The sequence below is a fragment of the Hyla sarda genome, chromosome 3 (genome assembly GCF_029499605.1).
Source record: "Hyla sarda isolate aHylSar1 chromosome 3, aHylSar1.hap1, whole genome shotgun sequence".
NCBI lineage: Eukaryota > Metazoa > Chordata > Amphibia > Anura > Hylidae > Hyla > Hyla sarda.
In genome coordinates, this window is record NC_079191.1 from 148,173,713 (window position 1) to 148,192,870 (window position 19,158).

General features: G+C 39.8%; 1 protein-coding gene across 1 annotated transcript in view; it reads left to right on the forward strand.

Moving 5' to 3' along the window:
- NAALADL2 (N-acetylated alpha-linked acidic dipeptidase like 2) overlaps positions 1-19,158 on the forward strand; it is an 801,196-nt gene that overhangs the window by 721,294 nt on the left and 60,744 nt on the right. Inside the window, exon 13 of the mRNA XM_056565215.1 lies at positions 381-576. Coding sequence (XP_056421190.1) covers positions 381-576 — 196 coding nt within the window. The remainder of the gene's footprint in view (positions 1-380; positions 577-19,158) is intronic.

Genomic DNA, 19,158 nt, shown 5'->3' on the forward strand with positions numbered 1-19,158 from the left:
TATTAAAACTAAAGGCATTTTTTCCCATAAATAAAGTTGTTTAATATGAAACAGCATGTTAACATAATTTATAGGTGTTATCCTTTTACAATGTTTCCATTTTGTTATCGGTGTAAATTCAACTATTTTATCACTGGTTGTGCAGCTTCATGTAATTCAGAACTCATAAAAATGCTCCATTCTCATATTTCCTGAGCAGCAACTATACATTTCTCTTACAAAATATACATAAATCAAATTTCTTCACTGGAAATGAGAATGTTACTCATACATCTGAAAATTCTGACCAAATAAACCTTGAGATAAAATTGTGTTATTAATCAGATAGTATAAAAGAGGATATTTTGTGTCATTTGTACCATTGTGTCGTCTGATTTTAGGGAATGATGTGTCCACTGATTTAATTGAAATTGCAAAGCATTTAAGAGAAACTGCACAGTTGTTCCAGTCCAATGAAATGAGACCAGCAAATGACCCCAAAGAAAGAGACCCCATCAGAGTCAGAATGCTGAATGATATTCTGCAAAATATGGAAAAGAACTTCCTGCTCAGTTCTTCGCCTCCTGGATTTTTCAGGTAAACAAACATATTTGCACAATGTTTGAATAAATAGATCAAATATTTTTTTTTTCCTTCCACAACATACAGTAGTAACAGATGGCAATCCAATTTTTCATTGAGTAGTGTAAGACACCACAGCCAGCTCCTTTGGAAGACCTGGTCTTTAACACTGTTGTGATGTGTTGCCATTGCAAATGCAATAACTGAACTATTTAAAGGGGTACTCTGGTGGAAACATTTGTAAATTTATTCTATTAATAAAAATCTTAATCCTTTCAGTACTTACCAGCTGCTGTAGGCACTACAGTAAGTGTTGAAGTTCTTTTCTGTTTGACCACAGTGCTCTCGGCTGACACCTGTCTGTATCAGGAACTATCCAGATTAGGAACAAATCCCAATAGCAAACCTCTACTGCTCTGGACAGTTCCTGCCATGGACAGAGGTGTCAGCAGAGAGCACTGTGGTCAGACTGAAAAGAACTTCAAAACTTCCTCTGGGACATACAGCAGATAAAAATTACTGGAAGGGTTAAGATTTTTAATATAATTTATAAATCTGTTTACCTTTCTAGCACTAGTTAATTTGAAAAAAAAAAAAAATTCCACGAGAGTACCCCTTTAACCCCTTCCCGACCTATGACATACTTGTACGTCATGAGTGGCAAGGTGTTCTCGACCCATGACATACAGGTACGTCATGTTCATTTTTGCCACTGATATCACTGATAGCCAGCCATCTTACCATGCGACCACGGGGGGTTTCATCCCCCACCGCCCCCAGCGATCGCTGCTATGAGCTAGTCAAATCTGACTAGCTGATAGCAGCGTTTCGCTATCAGAATACTTAGCAGCGCGGTGTGTGAGTCCCGATCACGGGGATCGGGACACATACCGCTCTGCTAAGTGTCCCTTACCGGTCCCCCGGCGTCACTTACCCGGCCATGCGATGTCCCGAGCGGTCCCGGCGCGAGCGGCGTCCTCCAAGCGGTCCCGGAGGTGGTGCGTCCTGGCGGTGAGTTTCCGGCAGCAGGGCGGCATCTTCATTGGCAGCAGTGAGATCGCCGTAAAGCGATTTCACCACTGCCTCTGGGAGTTTCAAAACTGAAACTCCCAGCATGCCCAGACAGCCTTTGGCTTTCTGTGCATGCTGGGAGTTGCAGTTTTGCAACATCTGGAGGTCCACAGTTTGGAGACCACTGTATAATGGTCTCCAATCTGTGCTCTTCCAGATGTTGCAAAACTACAAATCTCAGCATGCTCAGTCTGTCCAGGCATGCTGGGAGTTGTAGTTCTCTAACATCTGGAAGAGCACAGATTGGAGACCATTATACAGCCAAAGGGCATGCTCGGAGTTTGCAACAGCTGGATGTTTGCCCCCTCCCCCCAATGTGAATGTACAGGGTACACTCACATGGGCGGAGGTTTACAGTGAGTGCTGCAAGTTTGAGATGGCGCAAATTTTTGGGAATCATTGGCATAGAATACCCCTATGTCCACCCCTATTCAAATCCCTAATTTAGGCCTCAAATGCGCATGGTGCTCTCAATTTGGAGCCCTGTCGTATTTCCGGGCAACAGTTTTGGGACACATATGGGGTATCGCCGTACTCGGGAGAAATTGCCTTAGAAATTTTTGGGGGCTTTTTCTTCTTTAACCCCTTATTAAAAGGTGAAGTTGGGGTCTACACCAGCATGTTAGTGTTAAAAAATAAATTTTTTACACTGACATGCTGGTGTTGCCCTATACTTTTCATTTTCACAAGAGGTAAAAGGGAAAAAAGACCCTCTAAATTTGTAATGCAATTTCTCCCGAGTACGGAGATACCCCATATGTGGGCGCAAAGTGCTCTGGGGGCGCATAACAAGGCCCAGAAGGGAGAGTGCACCATGTACATTTGAGGTGATTTGCACAGGGGTGGCTGATTGTTACAGCAGTTCTGACAAACGCAATACAATAAATATCCACATGTGACCCCATTTTGGAAACTACACCCCTCACGGAATGCAATAAGGGGTGCAGTGAGAATTTACACCCCACTGGCGTATGACAGATTTTTGGAACAGTGGTCTGTGAAAATGAAAAATACATTTTTTCATTTGCATAGTCCACTGTTTCAAATATCTGTCAAACGCCAGTGGGGTGTAAATGCTCACTGCACCCCTTATTAAATTTCATGAGGGGTGTAGTTTCCAAAATGGGGTCACATGTGGGGGGGGGGTCCACTGTTCTGGCCCCATAGGGGCTTCCTAAATGGGACATGCCCCCCAAAAACCCTTTCAGAAAAACTCACTCTCCAAAATCCCATTGTCGCTCCTTCCCTTCTGAGCCCTCTACTGCGCCCGCTGAACACTTTACATATGCATATGAGGTATTTCCTTACTCAAGAGAAATTGGGTTACAAATTTTAGGGTGATTTCTCTCCTTTTACCCCTTGTAAAAATTCAAAAATTGGGTCTACAAGAACATGCGAGTGTAAAAAATGAAGATTTAGAATTTTCTCCTTCACTTTGCTGCAATTCCTGTGAAACACCTAAAGGGTTAAAACACTTACTGAATGTCATTTTGAATACTTTGGGGGGTGCAGTTTTTATAATGGGGTAATTTATGGGGTATTTCTAATATGAAGACCCTTAAAATCCACTTCCAACCTGAACTGGTCCCTGAAAAAGTACGATTTTGAAAATCTTGAGAAAAATTGGAAAATTGCTGCGGAACTTTGAAGCCCTCTGGTGTCTTCCAAAAGTAAAAACTTGTCAATATTTTTTATGCAAACATAAAGTAGACATATTGTATATGTGAATCAATATGTAATTTATTTGGAATATCCATTTTCCTTTCAAGCAGAGACTTTCAAAGTTAGAAAAATGCAAAATTTTCAAAATTTTCATGAAATTTTTAGATTTTTTACCAAGAAAGGATGCAAATATCACTGAAATTTTACAATAACATAAAGTAGAATATGTCACGAAAAAACTATCTTGGAATCAGAATGATAAGTAAAAGCATTCCAGAGTTATTAATGTTTAAAGTGACAGTGGTCAGATTTTCAAAAAATGCCCAGGTCCTGAAGGTGAAAATGGGCTGGGTCATGAAAGGGTTAAGGAGAGGCCCATTTAGGCTTTGAAAACACTGCCAATTTGTATTTTGGTGTTTTCATTTTCCCCTCCTTCCCCTTTTAAGAGGCATAACTCTTTTATTTTTCCATCTATTGATGCAAAAGAGGGCTTGTTTTCTGTGTGACTAATTGTACTTTGTAAAGTCACCTTTCATTTTGCCATAAAAATGCAAGACAAAACAAAAAAATTATTAGCTGCGGGTGGAATTTTTTTTTGAGGGGGTTGGTTTTGGTTTTTACGCAGTGCACTTTATGGTAAAAATTATACATTATATTTATTCTGTAGGTTAATGAGATTAAAATGATACCCAATTTATATAGTGTCTATTATTGTACTACTTAAGAAAAAAAAGCAAACTTTTTGACAAAATTGGTATGCATAAAATTGTTCTTTTTTTGTGCCATGATCTGTAGTTTTTATTGGTACCATTTTTGTTTTTTATTTATTTATTTCTGATATATGATGAGATCAAAAATCAGTATTGTTGGTGTTTGGTATTTTTTTACATTTACGCCATTTACCTTAGGTGACCACAAACATTGTATTTTAATAGGTTGAATATTTACGCACATGGTGATACCAAAGATTTACATTTTTTATATTTTCTTTATTTTTAGTAAAATAGGAAAATAAGGGTGAATTTGTTTTTAATTAGGGCAGGAAGTTTTATATAATTAAAAAAATAATTTATTTTCTTACACTTTTTAAGTCCCCATAGACAACTTTTACATGTGATCATTAGATTGCATTCATTCTGTAATGCTATGCCCATCTCTGCTATTTTAGCCCCCAGAAACTCCGCAATCACATCGTAGAGATTCAGTGAGCTTTACTGAATGACCGGAAACTTCCACTTTAATTTTAGAATGCCTTGATTGGCATTGATCACAGCGTCTAAGGGGTAGTGATGTCGCGAACATAAAACTTCCACAAAAGTTTGCGAACCGGCGAATCGGGCGAACCGCCATTGACTTCAATGTGCAGACGAATTTTAAAACCCACAGGGACTCTTTCTGACCACAATAGTGATTTAAAAGTTGTTTCAAGGGGACTAACACCTGGACTGTGGCGTGCCAGAGTGGGATCCATGGCAAAACTCCCATGGAAAATGACATAGTTGATGCAGAGTCTGGTTTTAATCCATAAAGGGCATACACCACCTATTATTCCTAAATGGTTTTGAATAATATGCTTTAATAGTAATAACAGCACATAGAGCCCCCCTTTAGGCATCACATAGTTAGATTCCCCCCTTTATTCCCCCATATTAGGCAGCACTTAGTTAGAGCCTCCCTTTAGGCAGCACATAGATTCCCCCATGTTAGGAAGCACATAGTTAGAGCCCCTTTAGGGAGCACATAGAGCCCCCCTTTAGGCAATACATAGATTCCCCCATATTAGGCAGCACATAGTTAGAGCCTCCCTTTAGGCAGCACATAGATTCCCCCATATTAGGCAGCACATAGTTAGAGCCCCCCTTTAGGCAGCACATAGTGGGATTTGAACCCAAGGCCCCAGCGCTGCAAGTCAGCAGTGCTAACCTCTGAGCCACCATGCTACCCTTACCATACATCTAATATGCACGGTTGCTAAAATGGACAGAGGTGTCAGCAGAGAGTACCAGAAAAATTTGGCATGTACACAAGGCACAAAAATTTGGTATTGTTGCAGCCGCAGCTGTAGCAGCGCCCAGAAAAATTGCAGCAGCAGAAAAAGTGCAGCACCAGAGGCCAGAAAAATTAGGCATGTAGACATGGCTGAAAAATAAGAACAAGCGCATATCCAAGAATCCAGAAGACTCTTTAATGCAGGAAGGAGAAACAGACAAAGAAATACTTTTCTAAATAAAATTTTTCATCAAATAAAGAAACAGAGTTTATCCCTCTCTGTATTTTATTTTTGAAAATTTTAGTTTAAAAATCACACGCAACAAGCGTTCCTTGGTGTAATGGTTAGTACTCAATTCAAGTTTAAATTATCAGAAAGTCCAAAGACTCTATGATGCAGGACGGTGAAAATCACAGAGAAATCCATTTCAAAATAACATTTTTCATCAAATCAAGATGAAAGCAGAGGCCAGAAAAATTGCAGCAGCAGAAAAAGTGCAGCACCAGAGGCCAAAAAAATTAGGCATGTACACATGGCTGAAATATAAGAACAAGCGCATATCTGAGAGTCCAGAAGACTCTATAATGCAGGATGGAGAAACAGACAAATAAATTATTTTCTAAATAACATTTTTCATCAAATAAAGAAACAGAGCTCTTCCCTCTCTGTATTTTACTTTTGAAAATGTAAGTAAAAAAATCACACGCAACAAGCATTCCTTTGTGCAATGGTTAGTACTCTTGAAAATTCAAGTTTGAATTATCATAAAGTCCAGAAGACTCTATAATGCAGGATGGTGGTGCAGTGTGACTCTCCGCTTTTAGACAAGTCTACCCCAAGATGGCGTGACACTGCCGTTTCCGAGATGTGGAATAGCACCTGTGGAGCTGGGGGGGGGGGGGGGGTGCCGGTGATGTGGAGCAAGACGCAGCAGTGGAAGAGGACTCGGCCGAGGAGGTTATGGAAGAGGATGGAGTAGGAGGAGTAGAGGAGGTAGCAGCAGGCCTGCCTGCAAGTCGTAGCGGTGTCACCAACTCCTCTGCAGAGCCACGCATTCCTTGCTTGGCAGCCGTCACCAGGTCTACCCAATGCGCAGTGTAGGTGATATACCTGCCCTGACCATGCTTTGCAGACCAGGTATCAGTGGTCAGATGGACCCTTGCCCCCCTGGTGAGATGGACCATGCCAGACATGCAATAATTTCCTTTTGCACAATGGAGTAAAGGTTGGGGAGTGCCTTTTGAGCAAACAAATTTCGGCTGAGTACCTTCCACAGCGGTGTCCCAATGGCAAAAATTTTTTTAAAGGCCTCAGACTCCACCAGCTTGTATGGTAAAAGCTGGCGGGCTAGCAGTTCCGACAAGCCAGCTGTCAGACGCCGGGCTAGGGGGTGACTTTGAGAAATTGTCTTCTTGCGCTCAAACATCTCCTTGACAGACACAAGACTGTGGGCAGATGAGCAGGAACTGCTCAAGGCGAGAGACAGAGAGGCGGATGGTTGAGAGGGGGCAAGGAGGGCAGCAGTGGTTGACCTGGCTGAAGATGCTGGACCAGGAGAAGGATGGCGGCTTTGACTTTGTGTGCTGCTTGTACTGACGTGTTGATCCCATAGGCGTTTGTGATCTGAAATCATGTGCCTTTGCAAAGCAGTTGTGCCTAGGTGGGTGTTGGACTTCCCACGACTCAGTTTCTTCTGGCACAGGTTGCAATTGGCTTCGCTGTTGTCAGAGGCAGACACACAAAAAAAATGCCCCACTGCTGAGCTCTGCAATGATGGCATTCTGGTGGTGGCTACAGCATGAGTTGATTGGCGTCCCGTCTGGCTGACACCGGGTGCTGATGCATGCTGTCTGACTGTGCCACTAGCTCCTTGCGACGACCTCCCCCTGCTTCCAACTCATCTCCTCCTCCTCTCTGTCTCCCCATCTGAACTTTCCCCCTCTTCTTCTCTTCTAGCGGGCACCCACGGACACATCGTCATCATTAACACCTTCATCATTATCTGACACCTCAAGTAAGGAAGCAGCAGCGGGTACAACATCATCATCACACCGTACGTCCATGTGTGTAATGCAGCCTGACTGAGACATATCCCTGTTAACTACATCCTCTGGCAATAATGGTTGCGCATCACTCATGTCTTCAAACTGATGTGTAAATAACTCCTCTGATGGATCAAGTAAAGCTGCTGTGGTGCTAGTGTTGGTGGTGGCGGCAGGTGGGCAAGTGGTAGCATGAGAGGTCCCCGAAGCTAAGCTAGAGGAGGAGAAGGACGGTGCGTCAATGTTCCGAGCGGAAGCTTTAGTAGTAGATTGGGTGTCTTGTGATAGCCAGTCAACTAAGTCCTCAAAACTTTGGTGGTTCAGGGTACGTGGCCTCTGAACACTGGCCATTCTAGGGCCAAAGGGAATCCCAGCACCACGACGGCCCCTGCGGGGTGGCCTTCCTCTGCCTGTCATTTTTTTGGTTAAATTTGCACAAGTATCACATCTAATGTGATTTGCACTAGGGTGACACAGTTTGCCCTGCAGGCAGGAAAAATGGCAACTGTGACGTGAAGTTACAGTGACGGCTGATTTTATTTAACAGCCAAAAAAGTTTTTTTTTTATTTGCACAACTGTCACACCTAATGTGATTTGCACTAGGGTGACACAATTTGCCCTGCAGGCAGGAAAAATGGCAACTGTGACGTGAACTAACAGTGACGACTGATTTTATTTATCAGCCAAAAAAGGTATTTTTTTTTAATTTGCACAACTGTCACACCTAATGTGATTTGCACTAGGGTGACACAATTTGCCCTGCAGGCAGGAAAAATGGCAACTGTGACGTGAACTAACAGTGACAACTGATTTTATTTATCAGCCAAAAAAGGTATTTTTTTTTACATTTGCGCAACTGTCACACCTAATGTGATTTGCATTAGTGTGACAATGAGCAAAAAAACTTGCCAGCGGAGTTCCCCTTTTATGCAGTGGTCACCAACCAGGGTGCCTCCAGCTGTTGCAAGACTAACGGACTGATATCTTTAAGCCCTTTGAATACTGTAGTAGTTTGTTGCTTTAAAGAAAAAAAGCTTGCCAGCGGAGTTCCCCTTTTAAGCAGTGGTCCCCAACAAGGGTGCCTACAGCTGTTGCAAAACACACGGACTGATATCTTTCAGCCCTTTGAATACTGTAGTAGTTAGTTGCTTGAAGGAACTTAAGTTTGATTCTGGAATACCCTTTTTAACCACCGGTTCCCTCCCAACCAGGGTGCCTCCAGCTGTTGCAAGACTGGGACTGATATATTTTAGCCCTTTGAATACTGTAGTAGATAGTTGCTTGAAGGAACTTAAGTTTGATTCTGGAGTACCCCTTTTAACCAGCGGTTCCCTCCCAACGAAGACTGATATCTTTCAGCCCTTAAAAGGGTTTTTTGGCTGCTGTCCTTAAAGCAGATGTTACACTAGTGCTTTAGGAGTAAACTGGACCCTGAATACACCACCAAGCAGCAACCTAGCTATCGCTTTACCTATACTGCAGGAGCAGCTTCTCTAACCCTCCACTTCCTAAGCCTGCAGCATGCTAAATGAGACTAAAATGGCGTCTGTGCAAGAGGTAGTAGGGTCTGGATGGGAGGGACTGATGCTGATTGGCTGTAATGTGTCTGCTGACTCTGACTCACAGGGTCAAAGTTTACTGCAATGTTAAAGTATAGGGGCGGATCGAACTTCACATATGTTCGCCCGGCGATGCGAACGCGAACATGCGGAATTCGCCGGGAACTGTTCTCCGGCGAACAATTCGCAACATCTCTACTAAGGGGCAAAATGCCGGACAACAGTTGGATGGTAATCGACTTATGGTAGCTGACACTCACCACTCTAAAGCTAGCGCAGCTCAAAGCCACCTAACGCATCAAGGCGTACAGGTACGCCCTGGTGCCTTAAGTACCAGGTCACACGGGTGTACCTGTATTCCTTGTGTCCTTAAGTGCTTTAACAAGTCATGATTAGTGTTGAGCGGCATAGGCCATATTCGAATTCGCGAATATTCGCGAATATATGGACGAATATTCGTCATATATTCGCGAATATTCGCATATTTGTTATATTCTCGTCTTATTTTCGCATATGCGAATATTCGCGTATGCGGAAATTAACATAAGTGAATATTGGCATATACAAAATTAACACACGCGTAAATTCGCATATGCAAAAATGCGCATATGCTAATTTTCGCGTATGCGAATTTCCGTATATGCGAATTTTCGCACGCCAGTCTCACACAGTAGTATTACAGCCTTCTTTACACCACACAAGCTGGAAGCAGAGAGGGATGATCACTGTGATGTGTACTGTGAAGAAAAAAAAAAAAAAAAAAAAACGAATATTCGTAATTACGAATATATAGCGCTATATTCGCGAAATTCGCGAATTCGCGAACGTGCGATATTCGCGAATAATATTCGAATTGCGAATATTCGCGAGCAACACTAGTTATGATTTTCCACACATATTCATGTGCCACTACTAAACATTTCCATGCTTGTATGTGTGATTATACAATGTGTTTGCAAAAGTCCCACATCATCCTTTTTACAAGAAATGTTCCCACCTATTTGTGTGCTACTACGAAAGACTGGCATGCTTAGATATGCAATTAAACAATCAGGGAGATGTTCAAAAACTACTGTAATTTCTGTTCCAGTGATATTAATCACACTTTTTTTTGTCTTCACATTTTCAAAGGATCTCTTGTGCTGCTTTGAAAATTTAAAAATATGTGAGAGTTTGTTTTCATGCCACTTTAGTTTTTTTGCACCAATATAGCAATATTTTTCTACAATTTTTTTTATTTGCCTCCATATTTAATTTTATTGCACCGATTTTGCTGAGTTTCGAGCCAGAATCAACAAATTGTAAATTCCAGAAAATTCTGGTGGAAGCATTTCACGTAATATTCCATGATTACTAGTGCTAATACAAGCGATAATTGTATGAATAAAACATGTCCAGTGTTAAATGCGAGTGCAGGTGCAGTGACCACTAGGAAAAAAAAATTATTAACCATTAATTAAAAGAGATATGTTATACAAAAAAAATGTGTCCCCTATCGTATAAGATCACAGAGGGTCTGAGTACTGAGTCCCCCTGCGATCTCCTGTATGGAGCCCCGGCTCTCCCCGATAGCAATGCGTCACGACTCCAGTGCGGGGGCCGACACCCCCGCTCCATGTATCTATATAGGAGAGCCGTTCTGCTATCTTCAGCTCTCCCATAGAGCTATATGAGGGGGCCGTCTCCATTCAAGATTTTATTAAAAAAAAATTGACGTTTGGTATTTTTTTTATGTTTACACCCATCACCGTGTAGTTTCATTAACATTATACTTTTAGATTTTGGACATATATATGGTGAAACCAAATATGGTGATATCAGAAATGTTTTTTTTTTTTTTTTGTTTACATTTTTTTTTTTTAAATTGGAAAAAGGAGTGTGACTTTTAAAGTCCCCATAGGGGACTGTTATCAGCAATCTTCCAAATATTCTGAATGTTAAAGTAATAAACAGATTTGTATTAATACATTAACATCTCTAGGCATTGTGCATGATCCTATTTGAACCTAAAGTGTGTTGCATTTAGGGGTTTAAAGATATTTTTATCTAAAAAATGTCTGCTACAATGCAACTTCAGCAAACATAATTTGCAACAATAGGTAAACAATTTATTCATGTATTTATTCATGTATACATACAAAAAATTATGTTTCATAAAAAAGAATCATAACGGTTTATTCACACGGTGTAATTTCCGCTTGCGGAATTCCGCCTCAAATAGAAGCCCAATAGACTTCTATAGGATTCCCACCAATTCCACAAAAAAATCTGCACAAGCCAAAAACCAACCAAGGAAGCGGAAGTGGAATTGGTGCGGAAATTCCGCCCGTGTGAATAGACCCTAAGTGTTGCTTTCTGATTCGACAATGGGCAGTGCAATGGCTATTAGTACAATTGCTGCCTTTATAAGTGTTTGGTTTGACAGTACGGGGTGGGCCATTTATATTTATATTTACCTTAATAAAATGGGAATGGTAGGTGATATTAACTTCCTGTTTGTGGCACATTAGTATATGTGAAGGGGGAAACTTTTCAAGATGGGTGGTGACCATGGCAGCCATTTTGAAGTCGGACATTTTGAATCCAACTATTGGTTTTTCAATAGGAAGAGGGTCATGTGACATCAAACTTATTGGGAATTTCACAAGAAAAAACAATGATGTGTTTGGTTTTAACGTAACTTTATTCTTTCACAAGTTATTTACAAGTTTCTGACCACTTATAAAATGTGTTCAATGTGTTGCCCATTGTGTTGGATTGTCAATGCAACCCTCTTCTCCCACTCTTCACACACTGATAGCAACACCGCAGGAGAAATGCTAGCACAGGCTTCCAGTATCCATAGTTTCAGTGGCTGCACAACTTGTATCTTCACAGCATAGACAATTGCCTTCAGATGACCCCAAAGATAAAAGTCTAAGGGGATCAGATCCGGAGACCTTGGGGGGCCATTCTACTGGCCCACGACGACCAATCCACTTTCCAGGACACTGTTCATCTAGGAATGCTCGGACCTGACACCCATGATGATGTGGTGCACCATCTTGCTGGAAAAACTCAGGGAACGTGTCAGCTTCAGTGCATAAAGAGGGAAACAGGAAGTTAATTTCACCAAACATTCCCATTTTTATTAAGGTGTATCCATATAAATGGCACACCCTGTACAATGACTATGGTTGGCTTTGTCATGTAGATTACAAAAATGAAGGTGTGTGTGTGTGTGTGTGTGTGTGTGTGTGTATTATAAATGGTTTTGTAGGAAATCTTGCAATTAAAAACTAAACTTAGAAAACTAAAAATGATTTTGCCTTTTTGCTGAAATAGTTGCTATATTGATTTATGAAGTGTTTCCAGACTTTGAACAATGATTACTGTTGCAATTATGTTCACAATGTACTATATGTTACCACAGATAATGATAATCGTATCATACAAAACAAGTGAGTTCAAATATATCAATTCTAGTTGTTTCCATCTGAAAATGATAGCTTTTGATTTTTTAGCCGTTAAAAATAGCACTACTCTTTATAAGATGCTTCAAGACATCAAGGATTTACTAAACTAAACAATTCTAAAAAGTTTATATGTGCTTACATGTGTTTATCCTTTTTTTTCCTACCTGGCTTTCTTTGTATTTGTAGACTTTTTCTGAAAGTAGGATTTAAGGATTCAGCATGTTAAGTTTCAATGTGCCTAATCCTTTGTTTCCACAGAAAAGACACTTCTGTCAGTAGTATCTGGCAATGGTTTATTCCTCTATATCTATTAAAACAGGCACTTTCAGCAAAATCCTGCCTTCATGTGTACAAGTAAGAGGAGAAAAACAAATTATGGACAAAATAGCATTTGTCTGAAGGATATCGAAGTTGTGTGGGCACCTAAAGGAAACATTTTACTTTACTTTTGAAAACCTTTCCCCTACAGATGAGAAATCAATGCTCTAATTAGTATCTGAAATACCCCAATGACCTGCTGTCCCACTGGTTCCCCTGATTTTCACATTTTATCCACTCTATAATGCGGAAGTTTGTCTTAGCATCGGGGGAGACACCAGGTTGCCTATACAAGAGTGGTCCCAGTAAAGTGACAGCTGGCCTAGCAGGCCAAAATGAGATAAATAGAACTGAAAAATAGGACAATCCGGATGGCGCCTTCCTTTCTATAAATAGAACGTATACATTGCTGATCTGGTATAAAAGGCAATATTTATTGGGTTTGATATAAAATAAAATAATAAAAGAGGGTGCAACTTAAAAGTTTCGAATCCGAACCGGATTCTTCATCAGGCAAGGTATGTTACAGCAAGGAAAGTGCGCCAACTTTTAATGTGAACAACTGGAGTACCGCCGGGTCACAGGTCAGGCAGGTGTGTCAATATATAGTGTTCAATATAATGGACAGTATTAAAATACTACTAACATTAATAAATAGATAAATATACATATACACATAACTACCCTAAATAATAATGGATGTAAAAATGTTTAGGAGGTACGGGGGTATGTTTTGCAGCGCTGGAGACCATTATTTTGCTGCCCACTGTGATCAGTGTTGAGATTTGTTTGAGTTCTCCGGATCTATGGTCCATACCAGTCTTAAAATTTCACCAGATGGTCTTTTGTTCTCTTTTATTTCATTTGGTCGGGGCTTTAATAAGTTGTAAAATGAAGCATGTATACACACTTCTTCTGGTCTGTTATCGGCAGTCTTACGCAAGATATAATAAACTCCCGTACATATGGGGGAGTGTTACGGGAATCATGTGCCGAAGGCTTCTTATATCCATATCCACCTAACGGAAGGTATGTGTTATCATTTATTCGGGTATGTTTCCCATATATTCGGGTCTATTTCGCAATTATTCAGTATGTCCTTCTAATGAATTATATTTTTATTTTTAGTATCCAGCACACCATTCTCATACGTGCAGGATGATTGAGAGAAGGTTATATCATAGGTAGGTTATTTATTGTTTATCTGATTTTTGTTACCAACCGAAATTATTTGTTACTTTGGAGTTTTAATAATTTATACATTATTTCCTCTTTGGAGTAATAACTACTGCGATGCCCGACATTCGTGGGCTGCTTTTTTAGATAAATTATATAGCTGAAATAGAATAAACCATTCGATTACTATGGATGCTGTTGTATAATTATAAGTTATCAGTAATTCTATATGTAGAATTTTTCATGATATAAATCCAATGGGACCAGATTGTAACGGGTGATACGGTAATAATTCGAATTTTATTCATGTGGAAACGAAAAAGAAAGAAGAGCAAATGGGTAATAATTATAATTTAGTATAAATATGATATTTGGGACAAGAAAAAAGAGGAGCGGAACACTGTAAAATATATAAAAATGTGTTTTTGAGGGAAGGGAAAACAAGGGGAAAAAGTGAAGGGGAAAACGGGGGGGAAAAAAAAGAGACAAGGCAGAATGAGATGCTGAAGTGATTTAAATGATTGTTTCCACAATTTCATTAAGCCCCCGGGGCGATACTGTACTCAAATTAAACATCCAGTACACCTCCCGCTTTTTCAGGAGTTCAAAGCGATTGGAGGTTCCTTCACTAATATGATGGGGGTGACTCTAATAGGACTATTGTCATTAGGATGTTGAAAAGGACAATGCCTTGACAGCCCATGTAGCAAAAATTGTTTATTAATTCTGCAATGTAATGGTTGAATTGTTCACCCTATGTATTGTTATCCGCACATACAATCAATTAGATATATGACATATGCGAACTGGCAAGTGAGATGATGTTTTGGACTTGCCAGTCCGCATATGTCATATATCTCATTGATTGTATGTGCGGATTACAATACATAGGGCGAACAATTCAACCATTACATTGCAGAATTAATAAACAATGTCAGAACATCAAGAAAAAAAATTTGCTACATGGGCTGTCAAGGCATTGTCATTTTCAACATCCTAATGACAATAGTCCTATTAGAGTCACCCCCATTGATCATATTAGGGAAGGAACCTCCAATCGCTTTGAACTCCTGAAAAAGCGGGAGGTGTACTGGATGTTTAAATTGAGTACAGTATCGCCCCGGGGGCTTAATGAAATTGTGGAAACAATCATTTAAATCACTTCAGCATCTCATTCTGCCTTGTCTCTTTTTTTCCCCCCCGTTTTCCCTTTCAATTTTTCACCTTGTTTTCCCTTCCCTCACAAACACATTTTTATATATTTTACAGTGCTCCACTCCTCTTTTTTCTCGTCCCAAATATCATATTTATACTAAATTATAATTATTACCCATTTCCTCTTCTCCTTTCTTTTTCGTTTCCACACGAATAAAATTCGAATTATTACCGCATCACCAGTTACAATCGGGTCCCATTGGATTTATATCATGAATAATTCTACATATAGAATTACTTATAACTTATAATTATACAACAGCATCCATAGTAATCGAAGGATTTATTCTATTTCAGCTATATAATTTATCTAAAAAAGCAGCCCACGAATGTTGGGCACAGTGGTAGTTATTACTCCAAAGAGGAAATAATGTATAAATTATTAAAGTTCCAAAGTAACAAATAATTTTGGTTGGTAACAAAAATCAGATAAACAATAAATAACCTACCTATGATATAACCTTCTCTCAATCATCCTGCACGTATGAGAATGGTGTGCTGGATACTAAAAATAAAAATATAATTAATTAGAAGGACATACTGGATAATTGCGAAACAGACCCGAATAATTAGGAAACATACCGGAATAAATGATAACACATACCTTCCGTTAAGTGGATATGGATATAAGAAGCCTTCGGCATATGATTGCCGGAACACTCCCCCATATGTACGGGAGTTTATTATCTTGCGCAAGACTGCCGATAACAAACCAGAAGAAGTGTGTATACATGCTTCATTTTACAACTTATTAAGGTAAAAGAGGTGAAATAAAAGAGAACAAAAGACCATCTGGTGAAATTTTAAGACTGGTATGGACCATAGATCCGGAGAACTCCAACAAATCTCAACACTGATCACAGTGGGCAGCAAAATAATGGTCTCCAGTGCTGCAAAACATACCCCCGTACCTCCTAAACATTTTTACATCCATTATTATTTAGGGTAGTTATGTGTATATGTATATTTATCTATTTATTAATGTTAGTAGTATTTTAATACTTTCCATTATATTGAACACTGTATATTGACACACCTGCCTGGCCTGTGACCCGGCGGTACTTCAGTTGTTCACATTTAAAGTTGGCGCACTTTCCTTGCTGTAACATAACTTGCCTGATGAAGAATCCGGTTCGGATTCAAAATTTTTAAGTTGCACCCTCTTTTATTATTTTATTTTATATCAAACCCAATAAATATTGCCTTTTATACCAGATCAGCAATGTATACGTTCTTTTTATAGAAAGGAAGGCGCCATCCGGATTGTCCTATTTTTCAGTTCTATTTATCTAATTTCCAACCGTAACCTGTGGTCACGGGCAAGGACGCCGAGGCAGCCACCTCTTCACATCGCTACATGACCGAGTCTACATGCCATTTACGGTGTTGTACTCTAAATACAACACCACACGGTAAGGTGCAATTAAGAGCACACCTGTACTTTTGACTCACAGTTTTTCACTAGGAGCGCACCTTTCTTCCTTACCTACTTAAGCAGGCCAAAATAACCTATACAGGCAGGTGGGGTAGACTAACACTTTAGATGGATTAAATGCATCCACAGCGCCAGATGTAGAAGAGGTGGCTACATTTTTAAAAGGTTCCCTATTTAGGGAAGGGAATGCCTTCAAATGTAACAGCACCTTGCTAAATGCAAGGGGTCTCCATTAGGTCAAGGCTACAAAGGTGATTGCTTCCAGTTATGTTTCTTTTCTGTACAGTTTGATGCCTAAATATCTTTCATGCTTCCCTTTTGGAGCAAACTCCGACCCTCTATATTAAAGACAATCTGCCATGTCATATTTCTGATAGATGACAGGACAATGATATGAAACCAATCTTTGTTATTGTAAATGAGTTTGCCACAACTTGATGATTTTCTCCCCCTATCTCCAGTCAAGGAGGTTGGGCCAAACGGCATAAAGGGATACTCCGGGATAGAACTTTTTATTTAATCCTGCCCAGCTGAATCCTGCCCTTGTGCCTATGGTATCCTGCTCCTATCCTCCTGTGCATTTTTCTTCCTGACTCTTGTGGTCAACTCAAAAGACTACAGCTTAGCTCATTGCCGGCTGCATAGCAAAAAATAAGCACTAAAACAACTTTGTCAGTGGAAAAATAAAAAGGTTTGCGGGGTCATGAAGGGGTTAACCATCTTTCATTTTTATACATTTTTCTTTAAACCATTTGTCTGTCATTTTAATCTATGACTTTTTCAAATAAAGTTATTTTAAGCGTGGAAATATGCTAAATATGGTGCATTTCTCAAATCCCCATTGACTTGTTAAGTATTATACATTAAAGGGGTACTTCGGTGAAAACCTTTTTTCTTTTAAATCAACTGGTGGCAGAAAGTTAAACATATTTGTAAATTACTTCTATTAAAAAATCTTAATCCTTCCTGTACTTATTAGCTGCTGAATACTACAGAGGAAATTATTTTCTTTTTGGAATGCTCTCTGATGACATCACAAGCACAATTCTCTCTGCTGACATTATTATAATAATAACGCTTTATTTATTTATTGCCCTTAGTGGGATTTGAACCCAAGTCCCCAGCACTGCAAGGCAGCAGTGCTAACCACTGAGCCACCATGCTGCCCTTAGCATACATCTGCTATGCACGGTTGCTAAAATTGACAGAGATATCAGCAGAGAGCACTGTGCTCGTGATGTCATCAGTGTTACAAAAAGAAAGGAATTAACTCTGTAGCATGCAGCAGCTAATAAGTACTGGAAGGATTAAGATTTTTTAATTGAAGTAATTTACAAATATGTTTAACTTTCTGCCACCAGTTGATTTAAAATAAAAAAGGTTTTCACCGGAGTACCACTTTAACCCCTTAAGGACTCAGACCATTTTGGCCTTAAGGACTCAGACAATTTAATTTTTACGTTTTCATTTTTTCCTCCTCGCCTTCTAAAAATCATAACTCTTTTATATTTTCATCCACAGACTAGTAAGAGGGCTTGTTTTTTGCACGACCAGTTGTCCTTTGTAATGACATCACTCATTATATCATAAAATGTATGGCGCAACCAAAAAACACTATTTTTGTGGGGAAATTAAAACGAAAAACGCAATATTGCTAATTTTGAATGGTTTCTTTTTCACGCCGTACAATTTATGGTAAAAATGACGTGTGTTCTTTATTCTGAGAGTCAATACAATTAAAATGATACCCATTATTATGTACTTTCTATTATTGTTGCGCTTAAAAAAAATCACAAACTTTTCACAAATTAGTACATTTATAATCCCTTTATTTTGATGACCTCTAACTTTTTTTATCTTTCCGTATAAGCGGCGGTATGGGGGCTCATTTTTTGCGCCATGATCTGTACTTTTTTTTGATACCACATTTGCATATGAAAAACTTTTAATTAATTTTTTATGATTTTTTTTTTTAATAAAATGCATTACAAAAGTAGGAATTTTGGACTTTTTTTTTTTTCGTTCACGCCGTTCACCGTACGGGATCATTAACATTTTATTTTAATAGTTCGGACATTTACGCACGCGGTGATACCAAATATGTCTATAAAAAAAATTACGCTTTTTGGGGGTAAAATAGGAAAAAACGGACGTTTTACTTTTTTATTGGGGGAGGGGATTTTTCACTTTTTTTTTTACTTTTACTTTTACATTTTTTTTTTACACTTGAATAGTCCCCATAGGGGACTATTCATAGCAATACCATGATTGCTAATACTGATCTGTTCTATGTATAGGACATAGAACAGATCAGTATTATCGGTAATCTTCTGCTCTGGTCTGCTCGATCACAGACCAGAGCAGGAGATGCCGGGAGCCGCACGGAGGAAGGAGAGGGGACCTCCATGTGGCGTTATGAATGATCGGATCCCCGCAGCAGCGCTGCGGGCGATCCGATCATTCATTCAAATCGCAAACTGCCGCAGATGCCGGGATCTGTATTGATCCCGGCACCTGAGGGGTTAATGGCGGACGCCCGCGAGATCGCGGGCGTCGGCCATTGCCGGCGGGTCCCTGGCTGCGATCAGCAGCCGGGATCAGCCGCGCATGACACGGGCATCGCTCCGATGCCCGCGGTTATGCATAGGACGTAAATGTACGTCCTGGTGCGTT